The sequence below is a fragment of the Protopterus annectens genome, chromosome 2.part1, assembly GCF_019279795.1.
Source record: "Protopterus annectens isolate FY-2018-M chromosome 2.part1, PAN1.0, whole genome shotgun sequence".
NCBI lineage: Eukaryota > Metazoa > Chordata > Ceratodontiformes > Protopteridae > Protopterus > Protopterus annectens.
In genome coordinates, this window is record NC_056729.1 from 1,834,782,954 (window position 1) to 1,834,810,033 (window position 27,080).

The 27,080-nt window shown below is 42.6% G+C and overlaps 1 protein-coding gene across 3 annotated transcripts in view; it reads right to left on the minus strand.

Moving 5' to 3' along the window:
* The window catches only part of AP2B1 (adaptor related protein complex 2 subunit beta 1), a 1,330,026-nt gene that overhangs the window by 539,584 nt on the left and 763,362 nt on the right, over window positions 1–27,080 (minus strand). For all 3 annotated transcript variants that reach the window (XM_044063279.1, XM_044063277.1, XM_044063278.1), the window contains one exon: window positions 1,533–1,679. In XM_044063279.1, the coding sequence (XP_043919214.1) occupies window positions 1,533–1,679 (147 nt within the window). The remainder of the gene's footprint in view (window positions 1–1,532; window positions 1,680–27,080) is intronic.

Here is a 27,080-nt window from a genome sequence, read left to right on the forward strand (position 1 = left end):
CAATTGATGCAAGGACAATGGTCTCAAATTAAAAGCAAAATAAAATGTAGCATAGTTCATTTTAGTAAACAAAACAGCTTTACTTACTCTACAGCGATATAACCCTGCAAACAGACACTGTTGTAAGGGATCTAGGCACTCTTATTGATAATTCCTTACGATTTGACCATCGTATCCCCACAGTAGTTCAGAAAACTTTTTATCTGGCCAGCCTACTTTCCAAAGGCATCTCCACTAGATTCACAGAACACTAAAGTCCCCTTTAATTGTATCTTTTCAGACCCATTATTGTAAATAATGCACCTTTTGGAATGTATCTATCCTAAACATATCACAAAACTTGAGAGACCTCAGAGCTCATAAGTAAAAAGATCAGTGGCCTCAAAAATCTTAGTTATCCAGGCAGACTGGCCCTTCCTCTGTACTCAAATCTATTACAGACTCCTCTATGGAGACCTCGGTCAAGCCTTTTGTGGTATGAAGGATCCAACTCTATTTGATCTCCTATTCCTTCACAGAAATAATGGTACATCAAAATACCTGGATGTACTTCTTGTGAACTGTGTAATACCATAAATGCAAATAACCTAGTCTGCCTCGTTTAGATTAGTGTTTATACAACACCGTATACCCTTCATTGTTTGTTAATATTACAAATGTAAAAATCTGTTATGTGCTTAGATTATACTACTGATTACATCACACAAACTCCTGTACTGTTTTTTTGTTAACATCATTCGGTTGCTCATATTATGATTGTTGCTTAACCTTTATGGAGCTTTTCTCTCCAGGCCTCCAATGAAAATGGGATCACCTTGGCCCAGTGGACCTTCCCAGTAAACAAATGCAAATAAATGAATGAATGAATGGACAAAACCTACAGCAATAGATAAGAAACACTGGTGTGAGATTCATATCCCAGTGTCCCTCTCATCTCTTGAAAAAGTCTTAACTACATGTCAAGCAAAGTAGCACCCTTGCCACCTTCAAAGATAAACCTAGATAATTGGCTGAGCATCTCAGATTCTCTCCCTATCTTGTCTTGCCTTTTTTTTTTTTTTTTAAACAAGAAACATCTTTATTAAATGATCATGTATGACATAAGCAATCTTATATTTATATAAATGAAAACAAACGATCCTGACATAACTCCTCCTTGAGGCTAGAGGGAAATTTTGATTAGAGCTTTTTGGCTAGGCTTGAAATGGTATGCAGACTGACTGCCTCGTACTTATAATATGAACCTTTGAACCTAATAGTATAGTACACAATACTGGGATAAGATGAAAAGTTAAAAGCTGATTTTCAGTTTCCGGGTAGAATTTTCATTTAAAATTACCTTTAGTCGTGTGGATAGAATTACTAAACTTTTGTTTTAAGACATTACTGCATTTTTATTGATCACACAACAATAAACAATATGACAGCCGAGACTCATGTTGGAGATGATCTTTCTAGAACTTGTGCAAGTGGTATAAACACTAAGGCACTTTTGAGCAATCAGCATCTTAAAGAGTTGCTCTATTACTTACCGACTTTGGTGATATGTAGCCACCAGATGTCATGACCATACCAGAGGATAGTTCAAACAAATCATTCAGCCCACTGCTTACAACAGCTGGAGTAGGGGAGGGAGCAAAACTTGTAGGCACAGATGATGGAATGTAGCTTTGTCCCACCTAAAAGAAAGCAAGTACTCCGATTAAACAAATGTGAAATACTTAATGAAATTCTAATGCAACAATGGATTGGTATAAATATTTTGGACAAGTCAACACTTTTAACAGCAACTGTTTGCGTAACACAAGCTGACTACACATACACAAATAAAGTTGTAGGAAAGATATATACAGTACACTTCTGCATATAATCAGCTCCCCATGGTGAACACTGATTAACTTGATCTTTAAACTGAGGCCCTCCTCTCCTATGCTAGTTTGTAAACTCAAGACTGAAAATAAACTGTAAGTGTAGGGAATATTAATTAATCAATCCTAAATAAACATGTTTTGTAACAGTACTGCTCTCCAAAGACTAAAGGTGTAACTCAAGATTCAGTAAAAGGTACTGACAGGAGGCACTTGAAATCTTAGAAACAACAAACATTTCAAAATAAATACAAAGAGAACACAGGAAGTTAGGGTGGGCAGCAATCTTCTCCAAAACACTTGTTAGTAGCAGTGTAACCCAGGGTCCAGTTCTTGGGCCACTCCTCTTTGGCACTTACTTTTCATAGGTCAAAGCTAAAGTGTTTGTAGCGACGCAAGTTTGCAGACAAATGCAAACTTGGTACCCACATAAATTTCCCAGAGGATACCAAGATCCTTCAAAAGGACCTAACTAAATAAACAGTTGATGTCAAAACCATGGGCTAAAGCTAATTCCCAAGAAATGTATTATTTTATCCTTCAGAAAGTATAACTCCTCTTGTAACTATCACATGGACAACACATTCCTGAAAACTGATCTTGTAGTTAGGGATCTGGGAACCTACAACAAAGAAACACCTTTTGATCACCATGCATCAACTATTGTAAGGAAGTCCTCTTTCACTGCACAGTTTACATTTATTTTATTTTACATTTGGTTTCTGGGAAAGTCTAACTGGACACGAGTCCTTTTTCAGCAGAGTCATGGGGAGATAAGGTCCACATTTAGTAAATGGTACATTGTACAGTTAAGTTGATAGTATACAATATGATGGATACATAATTTACACACAGTTACTAATACATTTACAAATAAGGATAAAAGTATCATAATACAGGTAAGGGGCATGTAGAGCATTTCTATTACATCATATGTCAGAGAGATACAGAGCAATTCAATATATCATATGTCAGAGAATCCAACTATAAGAATTATACAAATCTTGTTGTTTACACAAGGTAGAGAAGTGTTAGTTGCACTAGGAGATGACGAGAGAGAGACAGAAGAGAAAGATGGTATCCAATTTACTGGCTAGTAAGTTTGCAGTACAGTTGCTGGAAAAGGTATAGACAGTATAAGAGGCTCAGGGTATGGACTAGCCAGGACTGGCACATGAACAGAGCCATGCATCAGCTAGGTGAGCGTTTAGTATTTTTTTGAATGGAATCATGGAGGACGTAGTTTTTATGTTAAGTTATATTGCATCCAGGTTCAGGAATGTAATTGTTACACTATACTCTGCACTCATCAGGCCAATCATCGAGTATAATGCCCCTTTCAGTATGTAATGTATGTATGCATGTTGTGTGTCCTAATACATGTTACAGCTGGAATGACCACAACACTTTCTCACTAAAAAATCAAAAACTTCAATCATAAAAACTAAGCAGACTATCTCAAAGCCCTGTCCTATTTTGCAGTATGATACAGGCCACTGAGAGGTGACCTCTGCCTCTCATACATACAGAGCTTCAACAAACCATATTCTTTCAGAACTATTACATATTCATACATCCAACTGTACTGCAAACACCTGCTAAAGATACCTTAATCTTTTTTGCAAGATAACTAAAACAAGTTGTAGGGATAAGTATGCATCATTGACAATACTGCTTCTATGCAACAGTCTTCCACTCCACATAAAAGCAAAGTACTTTTCCTACTCTATTCAGACATTATCTGAATGAAGGGATGAACAACCACAAATTCACCCCTGGTTTAGTACCCCTGTCTTTCATGGATAGGGGAAACACATCATTGCCCCAACACATCCTTGTTTGGTCCACCTCTGGGTTACTCATACGCAAAATACAAGGGCTAGAAACTATCATGGGAATGTAAGGCTAGGCTTCTTAAGATCCTCACAGATCAAAAGGCTAGTAAGTACCTGTGAACCTATAAAATCAGTACCAAGACAGAGTTCACAGAAGCATGCCATTACAAAACATGTTCTCATGTAACACAGTCTAATTCACCCATGCCCACTAACCAGCTCAGTACATTGTTTTATTACACTGGTGTAATGTAAAACAGCTAAATAATTAAATGGAAAAATGCTGACAATGTGGCTGAAAGAGTGGGAAAGCATGACCCACTGGTGTAGCTTTTGTTCAAGAAAAGCAGAAAAGATACAGCTCAAGTTAACTGTGTTTGAGCAGTAAAAACTTTTACTTGCAGTATCAATGCAGAAGTGCAATGTTATATAATACAGTGAGGTGCATTGCCCACCATCAGTACGACTGTCTTTTTTTCTTTTACAGTAAAAAATGCACACCTAAACTTTCCTTTCTGTATTTTTCCTAACAAAACATTCAAACAAAAGGTTCTGCTACTGATCCACAGAAAAGAAATAAGGGATTTTCTATTAATCGAAAACCTAAACAATACAAAACTACCAAAATACAACTTTCTTAACCCAAGTTAAAAGGACTACTAAACTACCACGAACAAGAAACAAAAGTGACACACAGCCAGATGTGCCTGTACTGTGAAACAGTGAATCACAGAACTCAAAATGTATGATGAAGACAATCCAAGGAATATAAATATGACAGTACCTGTAACAAAAAAGGAATAGACTTGTGATCATTCACACCTGGCTTGGTACATTTAATCTGTTCCTATCCAGAGACAGTTTATAAAGTCAAGAGTAAAAGCATGAAAACTGTCTCACCTTTTGTGACTGATTTTGTGAGGAAGATACAGGAAACTCTCAGTTAACCGGAATTGAAGCAACCAGAACTCTCAAGCAACCAGAAAAAAAAAAAAAAAATACAGTACAATTTTCAAGTGTTGCACCCCCCCCCCACCCCCCCAAGAACATACCTTATGTTGTTAGAGTCTTAAAAAGGAAGACAGGAATAAATTCCCTCCATCCCCAGCCTAAGAACAAGTCAAACCAAACAAACAGTATAGGGTACAGTATTAGTCAGGCCAATTTTTAATAGTAACTCTCAAGCAACCAGAAACTACAGTTATCTGGCATCTACCAATCCCCCATGGGTGCCAGTTGACTGTACGACTTTACAGGTTTGGTTTTGTACTTTGCACCAAACTGCAACTATAGTTACTACACTGCCTTTTTCTCTACCTGCTGAAAATGTATCAACTCTAGCAGTATCCCACCTCCTGAACTGTTTAGGTCTGTCTTTTTTTTTTTTTTTTAATTTAGCCACTGTTTTAAAACTTAGTCTTTCTCCAGGAAGGCAGTATAATTCATTCAACATTTTTCCATTAGTAACACTTGCACTAGATTGAACCAACCCACTCTAAATCTGAAGACTGTCCTAATGTTCTTCAGCTACTACGTTATAAAGGAGCAAAATTCTTAAAAGTACATTAAAGACTATTAGGTCCATCTACTCTGCCTTCCTCCATGGTATATATATTACATTTCTTTAATCTTCTTTATAGATCTTGATGTCATCGATTTAGGAAGACGCAAGGCAATCAGACTCCAGGGCAGGGATAGGGCAATATTCATAACCTCAACCTATGCCTCCCAGCAGGATTGTGATAGTGAGGCAACAGTGCATTCACGCAGCAGTTACAGGACCTACTAGATAAAGCAGGACAACATGAGTTGGTGTTGATAATGGGGGACCTGAATCTACATATTAGGACAGACACAACAGGACAGAGAAGGACTGCCTGGGTCCAACATGGGTGGAACAACAAGAATAAAGAAACACAAACCATTCTACAGTTTTGTCTGGGAAATGGCTTGATGATGGCCAACACATGTTCAGCAAGACTGTCACAAGATCACATACAAAAGTATCTGTCATGTAACTTGGGTAGACTTACTCCTAGAAAGAAAAGGGCACATGAAGTAAAATCATTGACTGCAAATTCATGGCTAGTGAAACAGCATAAACTACTGGTGTGACAATCAGCTGCAAGCAGTGGTTAGAAAATGCTCTGAGGTCAACAAAGGCTTAGCTGAAGACCTGTAAGTTGACTGTAGAGAAAGCACAAGCGTTTAAGGAAATACCCCGGGCTCTAGCACCTCAAGAAGAAAAGGAAACAGGTGGAGTTGAAGAATGGCAGGATGTGTGAGGACTATAGAACAGATATGTGGCTGAATCAGGTATGGAAATAAGGTACATAAGGAACGCTAGTGGTGAAATGCAAAAATCCAGAAAGTCATCAAAAGAAAGATAAGTGCAGGAAAAAAGTTGGAGAGAGAAAGGATGGACTAGTGTAAGAAGGAATACTGGATGGCTATCAAACAGACCAACAGAGCAGTTGCAGTAACAAAGAACATGGCACCAGAGGCACTCTACCATCTTCTGTAAAGTGAATCAGCAGATGGCACAAAAATTCTATCAGGTTGCAAGGCAAAGGCAGAAACAAAGCAGTCGTCAGACACCCTTCATAAAGGATGCCAGCAACAACCCGCTCAATAAGGAGATGGAAAAAGTACTTTTCTAGCAGCTCCTAAATGAAGAAAACCCTACAGAAGAAGTACTTCCCCAAAAACAGCCTATGATAGAAGAAGAAGAAAGAAGATCACAAGTAAAATCAAGTCAGGGAAAGCAGACCAAGATGAGGTAAAGGCAGATACGATCAAGATATTGGGCGAATTAAGAGGAGAAATAGCTTCAGGTACATCCTCACTGCAGTTTGGAGAGACAGATGCATGCCATATGACTGGAAAAATAAACATTCTAGTGCCATTGTACAGGATTAAAAGGGACACTCAACTGTGGGCAGTATAGAGGTATCAAGCTCCTATCATTCTGCAGCAATGCTCTTGAGAGGGTGACTAATAAATACATAAATATGGAGAGCAATCAAAAGTAAGATGGGAGATGAGCAATTTGGACTCAGATCAGGATGCAGCACAACTGACTTGATATTAGCAGTAAGACACACAGTTGAGAGAGACAGGTATGAGTCTCGGAGATTACCCCTTTTCTGGAACAGGCTCCTGATTCATGTGAAGTAGAGATTTTCCCTTTGCCTATTCAAATGTAATTTGTACCAATGGATGGGAAATCACAAATTCACCCATGGCTTGCTGCCTGTGTCCCTTATGGACAATGGCAGTCTGTAAATGCCCAAAGGCACAGGCATATACCACATCTGGTCTAGTCTTTGAGCACTGACAATTTTTTTAATTGTGGCGTGAATGGCTATGGTTAGTCTAGTAACCTCCTATGATCTTAAGGGGCTACAGATCAGGAAACACCCCAAATGGCTATCCCTAAACTTGGAGAAAGCATATGACAAGGTTCCAAGAAAGATGATCTGGGCAGTCCTGCAATGGTATGAAGTCCAATAAGCACTGGTAGAATTAGTGGGCTCTATATACAAAGAACCAATGACACATGCATGAACACCAGCATGGCACAGAAACCTGGGCAATGAAGGCAGAGCAGTCGAGAAAGCAAAGGTAAATTGTGAAGTGCCTGAGATGGGTGGTAGGGATGCACACTGTGGAACAGATTAAAAAAATGATGACATCAGAGCAGAAATACAAGTAGCTCTATTTGCAGACAAGGTCAAAGAGAACAGATTATGGTGTTTTGAATACATTTTCAGGAAAGGTGATGATTTGGGAGAGACAGGATGAAGGTAAGAGGAAATGAGGACAGCCAGCAAAGAGATGGATGGACTCTGAAAAGAGAAGACCTGCAACAGGTACGACAGCTGAAGAATGTAGGAGAGTGACACAGAGCTGAGAGAGATGATGACAGTTGATTCGAAACCCCAACCCTATGTAGAGAAAGGGGGTTGATGATAACTAAAGAATTGCTCAAGGTCTATCATTTTCTAATGAACCACATTTGACCTGTCTGCAGAGATGGACCAAGGCACTAGACAGCCTGAAATGTGGAAATATCATTGCTCTAGACCAATAAATTTAAATTCCCTGCCACCACACTACATGATTACCTCTTTCTAAAAGGTTTCTGGTCCTTCTGTGGACTGACTGACATCCCTTTTCACAAGCATTCATTCATTTTTCCAGACAGATTGTGAAGCATTTTGTCTTCAAAAACATACATAATGGAGCTGAACTGTAGCCAATATTTACCAGTTATGACTGCAACAAATCCATATGAATAAACATCTGCAGCAGGGCTAGCCACCCAGCAGTGTGAACACTGGCTCTAAATGAGTGTCGTTACTGAAGTAACACCCCAACCCCATTTGCAAAAAATGTGATAAAGACATCATGGATGAATAGATTACTACAAATCTCATTCATTATACCCAAATATTTGTTAGTATTTTATGACAGTACTTTGAATCTATACAGTTATAGACAAATTTCATCATAAGGATAAGTCACTCCAAAGTTTAAAAGCATTAATTTAAACAAATGAAAGCATATACACTACAAGAAACTCCATCGCTCCTTTTCACTATTTCGATGTTGAAAACTTCACAGTAAAAGCATCTCCTGGTGATCAAATTACAAGATATTAACATGAGTAAACTTATTTTAAGAACAGATGTAGGACAGCATGGGGTTAGTGTGCTTAAACATACTGCTCTAAAGTGATGCAAAATTAATTAATTGCTGCATATTTTTAGTTTTATGGATGCCAGACCTGATAGTTGTCTCCCCGTGAAAGACTAGCACAACAGTCTCACCAACATCTACAGATATTAAAAATCCTTGCCACATGCAGAAAGAATCTGCATACACTACCACTGTGACAGCAAAAACAGATGAGCTTCACTGATTCTGGAGAAAATTTGCACTGAACAGTACCTGAATAGTGCTTTGATGCCATCAAATATGTTTTCAGCTTCTCCTTCGTAAAATGATATTCACGGAGAAATCATAGGCTACAAAAACAAAGGACTTCAGCAACAGGTCACTCATTTTAATATTTAATGCCATTCATTTCAGCTTTGCATGGTGTAGTGTGTTTGTCTCTTAAAGAGATGAGCTAAAAATAATTTATTATTGATCTGCCATGCCTTGTTACTGTGGAGAGGTGCTATCTACAGCTCCGTGAACTCTCTCACTGCACCTAAGGGACAAAATGACAAGTGAAGAGGGGCTGGAGATACCCATGTCAGCTCACAGCTATGGTTGTTCACTTTAAGAGAAAAACTAAGTTCGTGAATCAATACCCTTTGCCAGAATGGGATCCTCTAACTCAGTTTCAAAAAAAAAAAAAAAAAATTGCAAAACTGCAAAAGTACAGTGAATGATGACAACTGTTGTTTCCCTTTAAAGTTGCTTTTTTGCAGGGGGACCACCACTGAACCCCATCCTACTATTTTATACATCAACTACAAGTTTACCACATCTTGGAAAAATATAATTCTCAGACACCCAGCTATCCCAGGCCTGCAAGTTCTCATTTTCATACGTTAAGTCTCACTATTATAGGACTCACATTATGAGTCTGAGAAAGTAAAAATGTTATTGCCAGACTGCCATCTACTAGTGTCTGCAACATGCATGGGTGGTTACACAACTAAAAAAAAAATGTTTGCATCTGCTTCAAGGAAGCACATTTTTTTTTATTTTATTTTAACCAAAAGCATGATGCAGCTATGTGTCACTGTCAAATGGGCCACCTTATCTCATGTTGATGATGGAGCATGCACAAGTGTTAGCTAAATAGCACGATATGAAAGTAAAGTCAAAATATTTAAATGTCTCGTTTTCTCCACTTATCAGACTCTGAGGAAACGGAAAGACATTAACATTCAATTTTAAAGGACATCAGTCCCTTCCCCAACATGATGCAGAAAACCCTTATGACAAAAACTGATACTAAACAATAAAACATTTCAGAACTGTTTACGTTCATATTTTACATTAAGCTAACAGTTAGCAGCTAATTTTCTACATATGGTAAAGTGGTTTGCATGCCTCTTTGATCCTTGCACCTTTATTGTCTGCAGCTTTATTATCCTGGCATACGTAACAGACAAAGTACAATCAAAGAAAATGTAACTCTCATGATGGCCCTTTACAGGAATAGCATCAGGAAAAGAGAGGGCATAGCCTGTGGGTGATGTTCACCGTCATGTGTTGTTGGCTGAGTGAACACATGTGAGCTCAACTCACAAATGCTACACAAAAACACTATGCAGGATCACCACCCACATGATGAAGGGTGAAGGGTCAGATGTTATGTTATGCCAGTGAAGTGATGCACAGGAGCAGAGCAGATTAAGATGGACCACATCCCAGAAACAGAAACTGGCACTTTCCATGTCACTGCTGGAGAAGAAGGCAGAGCTTGGCATACTAAATATAAGATGGTCTTTGCTCACACACACTACCAGTTCAAGAATGAGGTTTCTGGGGAACAGAAAATAGACAAGATGGGTCTGGAATTTACTAGAGAAAGCTGGCAAAGGAACCAAGTATGGGTGCATATAATTAGAGAGGGAAAAGCAATAGAGTGGATGAGGCCAAGCAGAAGTTTGGACTGCAGGCTAGAGTCCACCTTCCCTACCAGAAGTTGATATTACAGTACAGGCAAAGAGAAAGGGATGGGAATGCCAAGCGAAAGATCAGCAACTCTGGTACAATGTTTTATTTGATTCTGGAATACAAGCTGATTTTAAAAAGGGATAATTAGTAGGCCATATAAAATATTGCAAAATAACGGGTATCAGCGAGATGAGGTTAGAAAACACTGGGATAAGAGACTGGAGAGGCAATTTACAAAGGAAGAATGTTTGCAACAAAGTCCAGAAGGTTTAGATGTTTGCTTGAAAATGTTTGTATGGGTATTTTTATACTCCCAAGAAGACTTCTGAGAAGTTTTCCTCAGCTAGATGGCAAATATTGCAGATGTGAAGGGAATAACAGAGGTAACTGGCAAAGAACATTTTTTTAAGTTGCACTTACTACAACAGTATATGTTTGAAGTCCTCAGTGCTGCAGTAGCCCTTGGCTATTTGTGGGTTGTATCCTGTCCAGGATCAACAATCAGCCAGTCTTCAAAAAGCTCTGGTTCCTTCCCACACCTACACTCTGACTGCTGATTGGCTTGCCCCTTGGAGGGAAATCATCAGGGTGTAAACAACTTCAGAACTTTCTTGCCCAAGCAAAAAAAGAAAGCTTACTCATCCTGAAACCCCCAAAACATTTATTTAAACATATAACTTTTTATCCCAGCAACTACCTACATTCAGCAGAAGGTGGATGGAGGGTGTACGTGATGTGATTAAGTGCAACTTACACAGCTGTACAATGTTCAACTTTCACATTATTGTAGTAGCCTTTGGGCATTTTGGTTGATTACCAAAGCTAATCCAAACCCAGAGAAGGAAGGAAACTAGGAGCCCCTGGAGAATGATCCTAGCAAAGCCAGTCCTGGACATGGAAAATGAATCCATCATGTAATACTCTGTAAAAGTTTGTACAGAGGACCATGTAGTTGCCCATGAATACTTATAGAGTCTACCCCTTTCCAATATACCAACAAAGAAAACAAGACTCTATTAAAATGTGGCTTAATCCTGCCTGGAAATGTTTTACCATGCTGGGAATAATAAGAGATACAGTAATCAAGGAACATCCAGCTGGAACTGTGCAAATTAATATAGATGGCCCTTTCCAGTCCAATACTAGGAATTCCACAGCTGTACAGCTTTCGAAAAAATGAACTTGGTAGTGACCAGACAATAACAGACTTGCAAAAACATAACAGTATATAGAATTTATTCTCCCCTTCATTCAAATAATGAAACAAGGAGGACAGATGGCTAAATTCAAGGTACACTCAAAGTAGCAAGGGCATATATAGGGATTTTTTTCTACAGATAACCCTATATGAATGGAAAAGGAAAAGGGGTAACATGTCATGAATGGCTGCAACCCAAATACTCTCTTGCAGAAATCAAGACAATAAATGAGTTGGTCTACCAAAAAGTGAATCAAAACAGTCAGAATAGCTGGTTCAAATGCATACAGAAATACCCAAATCTTTAATTTTTGCTGAGAAAGTTAAGTGTCACCTGAACAACAGATAACCTTACATATCAATAGGAAAACTTCTTTGTAGAACGGGTTGAGCAAGGTCAGAAATGAAGAGCAGAATCTAGGGGCAGACATGCTGAAATGGCTGTTAAATACTGCTTGCCAAGGAGTAAACAGGCCACAGAATAATAACTCACTCAAATGTATGAGAAACAGACGTAATAATCCCTGACAGAGCCCTGGTTGTAGCGAAGGCACCATCTAGAAAATCTTCACTGGTTAACATAAGATTTCTTAGCATCATGGTTTCTTGCCTCCTTTACAACTTGCTTCATGTTTTCATGAAAAAGATGTCTGGTCCCATAGAGCTGTCATTTTTGCCTTGGACAAGGCTTTGAGGACCTGCTCTTCAGATATGTAGTGAGGGGTTGAGGGAAATTTGTTGTAAGTTAGGAGGGGATAAGGGAGTGAAAGTTTCACCAAACCTATCCACAAGCAGGTTTGCCATCTCTTTGGGGTCAGTCTGGACATACTTGGGTCCTACCATTTAGGTTACGTATATAGCTGTAAAAGCATTAGGTTTATCCTTGGCTGTACTTGCTCTCTCAAAGGAGCCCTTGGAAGATTTGCCAAATTGTCTTATCTGCCTGTTGAGACTGAGGAGGGTGCTATTCAATTGTTGGGGTCTTGCCTTTGTTTTCTTGGAAAGCAACTTTTTGTGTTTATTGTAAACTTTGTTGATGCTGGATGTCCACCATGGCAGCTTGTTTTTACTTGGAGCTCTGGTTTAGATTTTTTCTGGTAAGGCCAAATTTATACAGTTATGCAAGTGTCTTTAACAGACTCCATTTTTACAGCCATAAACCACTGCCTCCTCTCTGGTACCCTCACCATCAACTTTAAAGCCTCTGATTCTGTAAACCATTACCTTCAACCTACCTGCCAATGTCTTCAGCGAGTCCACTACTCGGTTTAATATCTACTGGTCTGACAGATCCTTTCTGGATCACTGTCAACTCAAAATCTCATTCCTTTCCCATCATCTCTCCAGAATTCCCAGAAGTTCTGCCCATGTTTTCCATTTCTCTTTATTCTTTTCATAAACTCACTCCTCTCTTACCTCCACCTCACTAACATCCTTATGTATGCTGAAAGCCTTGCCATTACTCACTGGACTCATTCCCTCGACCCCATAACATCTGAACTCTTGCAGGGTTGCTCCAAGCTCTCTTCCAGGTTGGAGGATGCACAACACAATAAGCACAAGTAAAACTTAGGCTTTGCTTTGGGAAAATCCATTAGACTCAACTCGGTCTCCCCCTATTAATTTCCACACTTTTCACAAATTACATTAAAACAGTTGTCTACCTTTGTATAACTATGCCTCCCACCGAGCGCCAGTCTTCTCAATGACTTCACATATTTATCTTATTAAAACTAAAACCAAAACATTATCTCTGCAAGTTGGAAAACCACACTGTTACAGGGAAGGAATTCTTCAACCCTCAGTTTGAATACTGTCTCCCTCATCTTGCCAACTCCTCCCGCAAAACCCTTAACATCCTCCAGAATATCTCTAATAAAATCTGGCACTTCATCCTGCTGTCATCAAAATCTGAATATCACTGTATCACTCCCTGTCATGCAGGTTAATTTGTTCAAAATCTAGAAATATCACACTCAAACTTTCATCATAATTACTCAATCCAACACAGATGTTGCCATTACTCTAAGTAAAACCTATACTAAACTTGATAGCTCTGTCAATCAATTTCCCATCTTAGGATCTAAGGTGTGGCTCACCACCTTTCCCTTCTAACAGGAACATTGACATTGCCTTTGGAACAAGTGTTCCTGCTTACCTGTATACCAACCAGCTCTTGATTTGCCTTCTACTAGTACGTCCTCTTCACAATACTATACTACTCCCACTCCGCTCTTTCCATGCAAAAACGATGAAAAGAAAAACCAAAAAACAAGTTATACACTTAACATAACGTTCAATCTGAGTTCTTACTTTTTATTTGTCTTCAACCTGTGGGACACGGATATGGCACAGATCCAACATGGCCATATACTCCAGCATCGGATCCAAAATCCAAGCTCCTCCCCTACCCATAATACCCTGCTCTCCCTCCTTCTCTCAGATTGAGTTTGTTGCAAAACAGAAACAACCCCATTAAGCAGAAAAACCCTTTAATCCCTGACCAACCAGGGCAGCAACAGACACACCGGTTCTGCTGACGCCAGGTAAGCCAATGGCTGTTTCTGTCCAGTCCACTACACAACCCAAAAGAAAAAAAAAAGGCGGGGGGGGGGTGAGGATGACGGTTGAAGACAAATGAAAACAACTCAGATGGAACGTTATGGTAAGTACATAATTTGTTTATCTGAAGTTTTCATTTGCTCTTCAACCTGTGAGACAGAGTCCTTGGCTACTATAAATCTGGGAAGTCCTCATGGAAGGATATTCCAGAGCACAACTGAGCCAAAGGATGCTCTGCTCCTAGAAAGAAGATCCAATTTGTAATGGGAGATAAAGGTATGTGAAGAAGACCAGGTAGCAGCAGAACAAATATCACTAGGAACCCTACACCAAAAAAGCTGCAGAAGTAGAGACTGATCTGGTGGAATGCGCCTGGACACGGCCCGCTGGAGACAAACCGTTGGACCAATAGGCCAAAGAAATACACTCAGAAATCCAGTGATCTAGAGTAACTTTAGAAATGGGCTTTCCCAAATGAGGCTTAGAAAATGAAACAAAAAGCTGATCTGATTTTCACAAATTTTTGGTTCTATGCAGATAGAAATGCAGCTGCCTCTGAACATCAAGTAAGTGTAATTTGTACCCCACCTTGTTTTGGAAATTTGGAAAGAATACTGGCAAATTAATAACCTGGTTTATATTAGATTCAGAAACCACCTTCGGCAAGAAGGATGGGGTGATCTGCAGTGACACTCTGTCTTTATGAAATACCAAATAAGGAGGCTTAACAGATAACACACCTGAAGCTCAGAAACCCTCTTGGCTTAGGTAATAGCCACCAAAAAGGCGGTCTTCCATGATAAAAATTGCAAATCAACTGAGGCAGCTGGTGCAAATGGGGGAGAAACCAATGTCTGTAGCAAAAAATTTAGATCCTAAGGAGTTGTGGGGTCCTTAACCGGAATTCGGAGAAGAAAGGTACCTTTCAAAAAGGCCTTACAGAGCTTTGACAAAGGCAAGGAAGCAGAATTTTCACCCACATGGAAATTAGAAATTGCTGCCAACTGAACTTTAACAGTAGAAAAACGAGCACCACTATTAAAATATGGAATAAAGGTCATGCTGAGTAGCCCAAATCAAAAAAACGTTTCCATTTGCTATAACAGATCTCCTTGTAGAAGTCTTGAGGGCTGCAATCAGGATCTTTTTGACAGGAGAAGACAGCCCGGGAGTCCTGGCTATCACGGAAACTGGACCAGCCAAGCAGTGAGCTTCAGGCTGGTAAAATCTGGGTGAGGAACCCCTGACAGGTGCGTGAGCAGATCCAGAACCGGATACAGAGTCCAGGGAGGACACAGTAGATGAGACCACAGAGTGGGGAGCCAAATCTGATGAGGGCAGAATGGGGCAATGAGGATGACTGAGCCCCTCAGCCGTCATGCTTTCTGAATAAACTTGGGAATAAGAGGAAGTGAAGGATAAGCATATAGTAGACTGGAGGGTCAAGCATGGACTACAGCATCTCTGGGTGACTTCCCCAGAGAGGGAATCAGAGCGAAATACTTACTGCACTTCGCGTTGGAAGGAGAGGCAAACAGGTCACAGCAAGGATGACCCCACCTTAGGAAGATCCTGTCTGCTACTGATGGATTAGGATTTATATTATGTTACTGAAAGGGCTTCTCATCAAACACCCTTTCATCGACACAAACGCTGAACTACCAAATCTTTGAACGGCCACATAATTTTTTCGCCAGGGGGAAAAAAATTGCTTGGCCAACAACAAAGAAAAACTGCCACACTTTACGAAGTAGAGGGCTTCACCCCCACCCCCCACCCCCAATGTGAGGAGATGTGCCCCCCAAACACCCCCAACTAAATATACCAACTCAGAGATTGCACTACAGTGGAGGAAAGGGCAAATTCCAGACGACAGCCAAGCAATTTTTTTCCCCTGGGAAAACATTTGCTTATGTGGCCATTTGAAGTTTTGGTAGTTCGGTGTTTACTTGTTGCTGAAAGGGCATTCGATGAACAGCCCTTTTGACAATGTAAATGGAACCAAACGGATTCAGAGACCACTCATAGAACATCAGAATAGATCTGCTGAGCCTGTCTGCTAAAATGCTGGACTTCCCCGGAATGCAAGTTGCCACCAGAAAAAAGTTGGAGGAGATCGCCCACTCCCAAAATCTCATGGTCTTGTGGCAAAGGGGGTAAGATTTGGTTCCCCCCTGTTTGCTGATGTTACCAGACCATGGACATACTGTCCATCTGGATGGTAATCGTCCCGGTAGGGAGAAAGGAGTGGAGAGCTTGCAAAAGCACTGTCCTCATCTCCAGGATGCTGATATGCAGACTGGTCTCCAGGGAAGGCCACATGCCTTGGACAATCCTTCCCATGTAATGTCCCCACACCCAAGCAAGGAGGCGTCCATGGTCAATATGATCACAGGGGAAGGAAGAACTAAAGGATGGCCCAGAAGAAGGTCCGGGGACTGGACACACCATAGGAGAGAGTCCCAGCAAACTCAAGGCAACCGAACTGGATGCGACAACGGGAGATCAAGAAGAGACCAATGAACCAATAAGATCCACTGAAGAACCCTCACGTGGAGACATGCGGTTGGGAGAAGGTCGATTCTGGCTGCCATGGACCCCAATGCCCAAAGAACCATACCTACTGGGGGAAATGGGTCTGTAGAATGTAAAGCATGTGATGATGAAGCAATAACAACCTGTCTGGGGGCAGAAACACCCTGCCCTGTGTAGCATCCAACCAAGCCCCGATGAAGTCTAATATCTGAACAGGTAAAAGTTGCAACTTGGCAAGATTTATCGTGATGCACAGGGATGGGGCTGAATGGAGAAAGCAATCCCTGGCCTGACTAAGTCGATGCCTGGAGGGAGCCGAAAGAAGCCAATTGTCCAGGTAGGGAAAGACCTGAAATCCCTGAGGTCGCAAGTGAGCCGGCACTACAGCCATCACTTTGGTAAACACCTGGGGGGGGGGGGTGGCAAGTCCAAAGGGGAGCACTCTGAACTGAAAATGACTGGCTCCCAGCCGGAAGTGTAGAAACAGTTGGGAGTGTCTGCTCATCTTGATATGATAGTACACGTCCTGAAGGTCCACAGAGTACATCCAGTCATTGAGCTGCAGGAAGGGCAGAATGGACTGAAGGGTGACCATTCGAAACTTTGTCTTCGCAATAGACAGGTTCAGGGTTGATAGATCTATAATGGGTTTCAAGTCCTCCATCTTCTTTGGCACCAAAAAGAATCTGGAATAAATGCCTGATCCGGACTGGTCTGGGGGCTGGATGACTTGTTCTGAGAGCAGCATGGTGATTTCTAAGGATGGCTCCTCCCACTGACCAGGTGGAATGTCTGGGAGGTGTTTCAGCGGAGAGAGAGGGAGAAGAAAGGTGAGAGTAACTTTTGGATATGATTTGCAGCACCCAACTATCGTTTGTGATGTACTCCCAGGCTGTTGGGTGCAGTGATAGACACTTCCCAAATGCTTCTAGAGATGAGCAGTCAGGCAATCCCTCAGTATTGCTGAAAGGGTCTATCCAACAATAAATCTCCAGACCACTGGTTCTTTGGACCCCATATGCCATGAAGGCAGTGTCTGTCATATCCCCCTCTGCCCCGGGGGAAGTCTAACCCTAAGCATCCTGGGGAAAACCTGGAGACTTCCGAAACCACATTTTCTTGACCCCATGCTGATTCCTTGAGACGGATCTTTGCGGACTAAAGAAGTGGATACCGACGGCAGACAGGGTCTTCCAGTCTTTCTCATGCGGGGTCAACTTGTCATGAACAGCTTTGTCAAATAAGCTGGAACTGTCAAAGGGAGCGTTCATGAATGATGCCTTAAAGGCCAAGCCCAGCCCAGCAGCCCTAGAGGCACCCACAGTCACATGACAAAGCAGCCTCATGGATGTGTTAGAAACAGCAGTTAGGGTGGCTATGCGGGAGAGAAGACCTTCTCCTCTGCAGACATGAACCCTGGGGAAGACTCACCGACCTCCTTGACCAGGTCCCTATGCAGTCTGATAACATGGGCCAGATAATTAAGCACACGTAAAGCAAAGGTGGCTGAGGCTTAGGTTGGTTTCCCAAAACAATCCATCGCCTTAGACTCCCTGTCCGAAGTATGGACCGAGGAGCTCTCCTGAGCCAGCTCCTTCTTGGTGGCCGCTGCAACCACCATGGCATTGACTGGGTAACCCTTAGACCAATGTGGCTTGTCTGATGGGGCACTGAGCACCTTGTCCGGGCACCTAGAGATGGTCTCAACCATGTCCAGGTCCTTCCATGCCCTACTAGAAATGAGGTACACCAAAGTATCTGCAGGCGGGACACCCAGGAAGTAGAAGGACCTGTGCCAAATGTCTCCAAGAACACAGACTCAGGGGTGGGCTTGAGGGTAGATCACCCATCATGCTGGTGAAGGATTTCCACGATGTCCCTAAAGGAGACATCATCCGGGGGTGACCTGGGGAAACCCTCCCCTTCATCCAAATCTGTATCATCAGTGACAGACTATGGAGAGGAGTAGTGCCTCCTCTTGCATGTATGCTTCTGAGGGGGTCTCCTCAGGGAGGAAGCTCTGGAGAGGATTCTGAAGCTTCGGGGAATTCCTGAATTGGAACCTCCTGAGGCAATCTGGCAGTAGGCTGTCCCTGATGGGGTAGGACAAAAGACTCGGGCCCAGAAAAGAGGAGCCATGGCAAAATCCAAAGAAGAGAGTGCCAAGGCCCTCGTAGGAGCTGAGTGAACCCTCTCCACTACCTTGAACACAAAAGGACAGTGGACCCCAGGAAGAAGAGCAGCCGGTGCCAAAATGGGAGACTGCCTGGCTGCTACCCTGTGCACTTAAGGGGGAGCCAGAGTTCAGCTTCCCAGGGGGGAAGACTCCTAGAGTATCACAATCGAAGCTAGCCCCTCAGAGTAGACAACGAAGCTAAGGCTCCAAGAGTCGGTCTACTCTGACAAAACCGCTAACGATCGGCATCGAAGTGCAAGGCACCATCGGCGCCGACCTCTAACTCGGGGGAACCTCGGACCCAAAGATTCCGAATCCGAAGGTCAGATCAGAGAAGGAAAGTTCGGAAGGAAAGTGGACTGCATGCTCATTGGCCTTGGAGGGGGATGAAGCAGGCAAGAGTCCCAGCTGGATCTGGGCCAAAGAAACTTCATCATCATCCTGTCCACCTCTGCTTCAGACAGGTTTCAAATGGACCGGATGGAACAAGCCACTGACTCCGGCAGAGAATGTTGCCGAGGGGAGGTTGAGACAGGAGATCTAACCCTGGAAGTCTCTGGCTCCAGGGAAAAATGAGGAGACTGGAGCCCAAGAGAAATCTGGCTTGTTTAAGGCAGAGACTTGGCAGGTGGCTCAACAGAGGGAGCCCTCTCAGGGGATCTCTTTCTAGGATGATCTCTTTCTTTATGATGGGTATTCCCTCTGTTACCGGACTTCTTAGCGGGAGTTTGAGTCCCAGAAGCTAGGGCAGAGGAACAAGAGGCCTCGGTCGGTGGAGAGAGAATGCCTTTCAGTATCAGTTTATTCCTCCTGTTGATGAGGGTACAGGGGTTGAAGCCTGCACAAACTGAACAGGAGGAATCCAGGTGCTGAACCCCCAAACACACCACACAGAGAGTATGGGCATCCAAAAGAAGAAGCCTATGCCCACACTTTGCACACTTCCTGAACCCTAGCTCCCTAGCTTGGGATTCTCAGCCATGGAGACAGGAAAGAAAGGACATGTGCACACTCACTCTCACAAAGGGAGAAGAAGAGAGAGGAGAGGTTTTTTTTTTTTTTTTTTTTAGTTTTACCAACGCTGATGTGGAGTAAGGAAAGAGTAGGGACAGAGCAGAAAAATAGAGAAGAGACTCAAAATAGAAGTACTTACGACCAGTGAAGAACCCTAATGAGCTCAAAGAAACTGGAACCTATGCTGTTTGAAAAGAGAGGCAAACAAGATCTGAGGGGAGGAGCGAGAGCAAAGCATTATGGGTAGGGGAGGAGCTTGGTTTTCAATCTGATGCTGGAGTACATGGCTGAGTCGGATCCGTGCTGGATCCATGTCCCACAGGTTGAAGATCAAATGAAAACAACTTCAGATAAAAAGTTATTCAAACGTTTTGCATTTGGCTTATTATATATTCCTTAAAGTCTAATTATTTGCTTTGTTGTACACTTGTCTTATGTACTGTCAGTTTGATTTGTTATTCTTATGTAAAAATTGTGCACATCTACTAAGCTTAATTAACAACAGAGTAAAATCTCTGAGTGAGCAGGTGATCCAAGTTTGATTACCAGCATGGTTGCCTGTAGGAGCTGGACAGGGAAGATAAGAATGAGAAGCCCCTGTGGGTCTAGCTGTACTGTGGGGAGGGAGGTGGTCCTGGCTTGCTGCACAACAGGTGTCATACTCACTGGAGACAGAGCCTACCAAGTCTGTGGTGAGAGCATTTGGATTTGTAAACTAAGGGGAATTCAGCATGCTGAGGCAGGTGGGATGGATGACGGTTGCTGCCAGGGAACAGGGTAAGCTACTACCACACAGGAGAAGCAAGCTGGCCCACTTAACACACAGCTCTCGCCAGGAAATGAAGGGCCAAGATTGGGATTCTCAGGCAGGAATGAATGAGCTGTTAGACTCTCATCTAGCCTGTAAATGCCTGTCTCCCATTTCTCCAACCAGAAAACATGGAACAAATTGGATGCAGTAACCATCATGACATGTTTTACAGGAAGCCAAAAAATATTGACTGTGAAAGAAATGAGTGCAATCAGAAAGTACAGTTGTATACACTTACCATAAATGTAGATGTTAGAGTGTATTCACTGTTGCAGTCATCACATTTGGGTTATCTGCCAGCAGGTAGCCCTCAGCCAGCCTGAATACCAGAGTCTTGGTATTTCTGAGTCAGATGCTGTCGCTTCTTCCATGACGTCAGGTCGTCAGGGGTATAAAACATGCAGCCAACGCTGTTACATCAGTTTTTCTAGCTCCAGATGTCAGGTGCCCCCAAAATAGGAAGCAATTGCATGGTATGTAATATCCCCAGCAAAAAACAAATACCAATGACATAAGATATGCCAGACAAAAAAGATAGGATAGAAGTCAAGAGACGTTAGGGGGCAGGAGGGAGGGTACCAAGAACTGCAACAGTGAATACACTCGAACATCTACATTTATGGTAAGTGTACACAACTTTACTATGTTCTTCAGGTTTCACTGTTGCAGTCATCATATTTGGGTTGATTCCCAAAGCTAGGGAAGGGTGGAGGTAGTTAAGAAGCATTAGGGCTGGCAATCCAGGCCTTGTACGACTGCTGTGGCAAATCCAGCTCTGGATTTAGAAAATATAGGCAAGTGGTAGTGCTTGGTGAAAGTGTGTACAGAGATCCAGATTGCAGCTTCTAGGATGCCCCAGGTAGGGAGTCCCCTGAGAAATGCTGTAGAGATAGATGTAGCCCTAGTGGAATGAGTTCTGATCTTCTGTGGGGTAGGTTTACCATGGTGCTTGTAGCAGAAATGGATGCAGTGTGCTATCCATTTAGAAATGGTTTGCTTTGAAATGGCCTTGCCCTCTGCCCCTAGCAGCTGGTCAGATTTTCTGAGAGGCTTAGTCCTGTCCAGACAGAACCTAAGCTGCCTGTGCACGTCCAGGGAATACAGGATCCTTTCCCCTTTATTCTGAGATTTAGGAAAAAAGGTTGGCAAATGAATGGACTGGTTTAGAGTCACACTAGACATCACCTTGGGCATAAAAGATGGGTTAGTCCTGAGGAAAACCCTGTCTGCATGGAAGATAATGAAGGGTTCCATTGCCATAAGGGCCTGCAATTCAGACACTCTTCGTGCTGAAGTGATGACTAGAAGTAAAGCTGTTTTCCAAGAAAGGAATTTTAACTCTGCTGTGGCCGCAGGTTCAAAGGGCGGAAGTGTGAGCTTTTCTAATACAAAGTTAAGGTCCCAGGCTGGAGTGGGAGCTCTTCTGGGGGGGGGGGGGGGTCTTAAATTTTTGGCTCCTCTCAGAAACTGTTTTACCAGAGGATGAGAGAAGTGGCATGGCTCAGTATTACAATGAGCTGAGATGGCAAAGGCATGGATCTTAATTGAAAACTATTCATAAAAACCTCAAGTTCCTCACAATCAACGCACAAAGTTTAAAAAATAAAGTAACACTCTTCCATGCCTGGTTCTCCCATAACTCCCCAGACATAGCAGCCATCTCTGAAACCTGGCTAAAACCACACATTAATGACTCTGAATTTCTACCTCCAGGATTTCATTCTCTCCGATCTGACCGCACTAATAGAAGAGGAGGTGGAGTTGCTTTAATCTACTCTAACCTCCTATGACCCAATACCATCCCCTCTTTTAATAACGCAGAACTAGTTATTGGCATACTAAAAATAAACAACCATAAAAGCATCTGTATTATTTCCCTCTACATTCCTCCTGGTAACAATACCAATACTTTGGAAGACATACTCTCATGGTCCTCATCTAACATTAAACTAGAAACCTTTATTTTGGGAGATGTAAACATTGACTGGGGAAAAATCAGTAATCCTAATCCCTCCATAACTATCAACCTATTCAACTTCACTCAACTTACACTACTAGACCCAACAAAACTAACTCCCCTGGCACCATACTTGACTGGATACTAGTATCGCATCCTAACAAAGTTATAAAATCTGGTGTCAATCCTGACCCATTAGGAGATCACCTCCCTGCCTTCTCCATTCGAGCCACTCCCTCCTCCCCTCTCTCTCACCACTTTATTCAAACTCGTGACCTAACTAACTTTAATCAAAATTCTTTCTCAAACTCCCTGAAGCTAACTAACTGAAACCCCCTAAAAACTCTGCATCTAGACGAAGCTGTTGACTATTTCAACTCCACATTCTTAACTGTCCTTAACTCCCAAGCTCCAATAAGAAGAAAAAGAATCAAAACTAAAACTACCCCTTGGCTCACCAATGAGACAAAAAAGATTATGCGTCAAAGGGATAAAACCTGGAAAACCTGCCTTAAAAACAAACAGCTTGAAATGTTCCTTAAGTTTAAACAACTAAGAAATCTTGCCAAAAAAAGTACAGTTTTGTACCTACCATAAATGTAGATGTTAGAGTGTACACCCTCCTGCAGTCATCACACTTGGGTTATCCTGTTGTCAGGTGGTCCCACAGTCGGCCGGAATTCCAAAGTCTTGGTCCGGCGTTGGTTGCTGTCGCTTCTTCCCTGACGTCAGTGCGCCAGGGGTATATATAATGCATCCAACGCCATTTTCTTCAGTTTTTCTTGCCCCAGATGTCAGGTGCCCCCAAAAAGGTGGTCAGTAATTAGTACCAAATTAAGTAATTTTTGCACAAACACAAAATCCCTCCAGCTATAAGCAAATACATGGGGAAGGTATTGTAGAGATTTAGCCAGTTAGAACAGAGGGGATGGAGGGAGGGTAACCTGGACTGCAGCAGGGTGTACACTCGAACATCTACATTTATGGTAGGTACAAAACTGTACTATGTTCATCGTGTTACCCTGCTGCAGTCATCACACTTGGGTAGAATCCCAAAGCTATGGATGGGTGGAGGAGTTATAGAGGGTTAGAGGAGGCTAGAAGGCCCTGCAGAACTGCAGTGGTGAAGCCAGCCCTAGTCTTAGAGTAAAGTGGTAAGTGAGTGTTTGGTAAAGGTGTGTACTGAACTCCAAGTTGCAGCTTCCAAAATCTCCTTGGTTGGAACCCCCCTGAGGAAGGCTGTAGATGTAGCTGTTGCCCTGGTAGAGTGGGCCTAATGGTAGCAGGAACTGGTTTTCCATGATGGGTATAGCAGAAACGAATGCAATGTCCTATCCATTTGGAAATGGTATGTTTTGATATAGCCTTCCCTTGTGAAGCTGTAGCATAGGATATGAAGAGCTGGTCAGATTTTCTGAAAGCCTTAGTTTTATCCAAGTAGTAGCGAAGTTGCCTGTGAATGTCCAAGGAATGCAGGAGTATTTCCTCCTTTGTTCTGTGGGTTTGGGAAGAAGGTGGGTAAGTGAATGGTTTGATTTCAAGACACACTGGAAACCACCTTAGGCATGAAGGAAGGATTAGTTCGTAGAGAAACTCTGTCTTGATGGAAAATGAGGAAAGGTTCCACTGCCATTAGTGCCTGCAGCTCTGAGACTCTTCTAGCTGAAGTTATTGCTAGCAGCAGGGCAGTCTTCCATGATAGGAACTGTAGATCTGCAGAGAACACTGGTTCAAAGGGAGGTAGCGTAAGTTTTTCCAGAACAAAATTTAGGTCCAATGTTGGTGTAGGTGCTCTCCTGGGGGGGCCTAATGTTTTTTGCCCCTCTGAGGAACTGCCTTAGAAGTGGGTGCGAAAATAAGGGTGGTTCCGTGTTGTAGTGGGCTGAAACAGCTGATGCATGGATTTTAATGGAAGAAAAAGAAAGTCCTTTGTGCAACATCTCAGTTAAATACTGTAGAATCATAGGCATGTGAGGCTGAAGTGTGTTTTGGCCTTTAGCTTGGTTCCAGGCACAAAACCTTTTCCATTTGTCCAAATAGGCCTTCCTGGTGCTGGGCCTCCTAGCTTCCAGAATAACATCCATAACTGCTTGGGAAAGAGGAGCTGGCTGGATGTTTAGGTGATTTGCCATGCAGCCAGATTTAAGTTTTTTAGCTGGCTGTGAAGAATCTGATTGTTTTGCTGTGTGATTGTCCTCTGCCTCTTGGACATCTGTATTTACCCCTCTGTGGTCTGTCAGTAGCTGGAAAGGACCAATTTTTTGTTGGCCAATTTCTGCTGAAGTGAGGGGGGTGTACCTGTAGGAAATCTTTGACTGTCTGCATAGATTTTGCATTATCCTCCATTTTCTTTAAGACTTCTTCTGCTTTAACTCCAAAAAGAACATCCTGCTGTAAGGGAGCATCTAGAAGCTTTGCTTTAACATGATCAGGCAGAGTTTGTTCCTTTAACCAAGCATGCCTACGTATAACAGACCCAGTGACAGCTGCTCTGCAGGAAGCCTCCAAATAATCAAACCCACATTGTAAAGTATGTTTGCCGACCTGTTCAGTTGCATGCAACAGATCCTGCATTTCTTTCAATTCAGACTGTTGAGGGAGTGTGCTCATTTTTTGTTTTAACTGAGACATTACAAATTGCTGATATTTTAGCAAGTGAAACTGGCAATTTAGTGCCCTCATAGCTAGAGTGGCTGAGGTGTAAACCTTTTTCCCCCACCTGTCTAGTGCTCTGGAGTCCCTTTCAGAGGTTACAGGATTTTTTGCCATAGAAGCCTTAGCCCCTATGGGACCCTGGGAGATAGTCTCTGGATCAGCAACAGGACTTTTATAAAGAAATTTGTGGGAATCAGGCACTCTATAGTATCTATCAGCTTTGGCCGGAGCAGGAGGCAGAGAATCTGGATTCAAACTGGATTCTAAGTAAATATCATCCACAATGTCTAAAACTGGGGGGATGGCAAGTGGTCTGTGCTGGGGGAGTAAAGAAACTCTCTGAGCCTTTTCTTTGAGTCAGAGAAGTCCTGACCTTCCCAGTCTAAATGTTCCCTCATAGTGTGCAAAGTTTCCCCAAAGGAGTAGTCTTTTAGGGGGGGAAGCTGAGGGAATAGAATCCTCAGCATCTGAATCTTCATAAGGGGAGAAGGAGCAATCTTGGTCCTCAGAGGAGCCTGAGGAAATAGACACTTGTTCAGAGGAGGCATAATCTTCCTCTTGTCTAGGCCTTTTGTCGGGAGGGGGTTGGGAACCCCTGATTAAAGAGATCAAATCTTCAGCCATTTTGAGCATCTGTTTCTTAGGCATGGGGCCTTGAACAGGGGACTGAAGTGCAGTCTTTTTAGGTGTAAGAGGAGTCTTAGTCTTAGGATACGTTTTTATGGTGAGCGTCGTCTGTCTGAAGACGCCTTCAGAAACCGAAGGTGTTTCTGTAGCACCATCTTTTTCAGCAGTGTCGTCGGTAGGGACTAAACAAAATGGCTGCGTCGGCCTAGTACTTTCTGCCAAAAGTTCCGAAGTGGTCTCGGGTTCCAGGTCTGCGGTAGTCAGGGGCTGCGTCGGAGCCTCACTGAAGACCAGAGACCGGACCAGCCAAGGCTTCGGAGTCTGGCTTGGGTCTAGGCTGCCTGTCCTTATCCTTGCATTTTTTGTGCACGCCGGTAGTCGGTTGCTCAGACGGCATAGTGTAGTTAAATTTTCTACCGTAGTGTCGTGCGAAATCAAAGCGTCTTTTTATAGTACCTAGCACAAAAACGACAACTAGTGACGTCGTGGTCTGGGCCTAGGCAAGGTATGCAGTAAGAATGAAAATCCTTATGAGGTATTTGCTTCCCACAAAAAATACAATTGTTAACTTTTTCTGACATTGGTCTGAGGCAAGAAAAGTTTCCCCAATGGGGTACTTAGCTTTATTGAAGACTTCGGTTCTGAAATTCGACTTCGAAAATCTCAGGAGTCGGCTGACCGGCACTTGCAAACTGCTTCTGCTTCGGGCACCGTGCGGCAAGACTGAAGAAAATGGCGTTGGATGCATTATATATATATACCCCTGGCGCACTGACGTCAGGGAAGAAGTGACAGCAACAGACGCCGGACCAAGACTTTAGAATTCCGGCCGACTGCGGGACCGCCTGACGACAGGATAACCCAAGTGTGATGACTGCAGCAGGGTAACACGATGAACATCTAGTCATTACTGATAAAAAATCTTAATACATCAAACTACAAGAAAACCACACACAAGAAATCCCAAACAGTTCTGGAACTCCATTAACTCCCTCCTTAGACCAAGTATAAAAAACAATCCCTGTCCTGACACCAGCAAATCTGACCCAGAAATTGCCTCACTATTTAATTCCTTCTTCACCTCTTCTATCACCGAACTAACCCAGACTTTCACCAACAACAACCCTCCCCCCTAATCAATCTTCCTCTCCCTTTTCACCCCCACCCTCAAACCTCAAACCAGTACCCACCGACCTAATA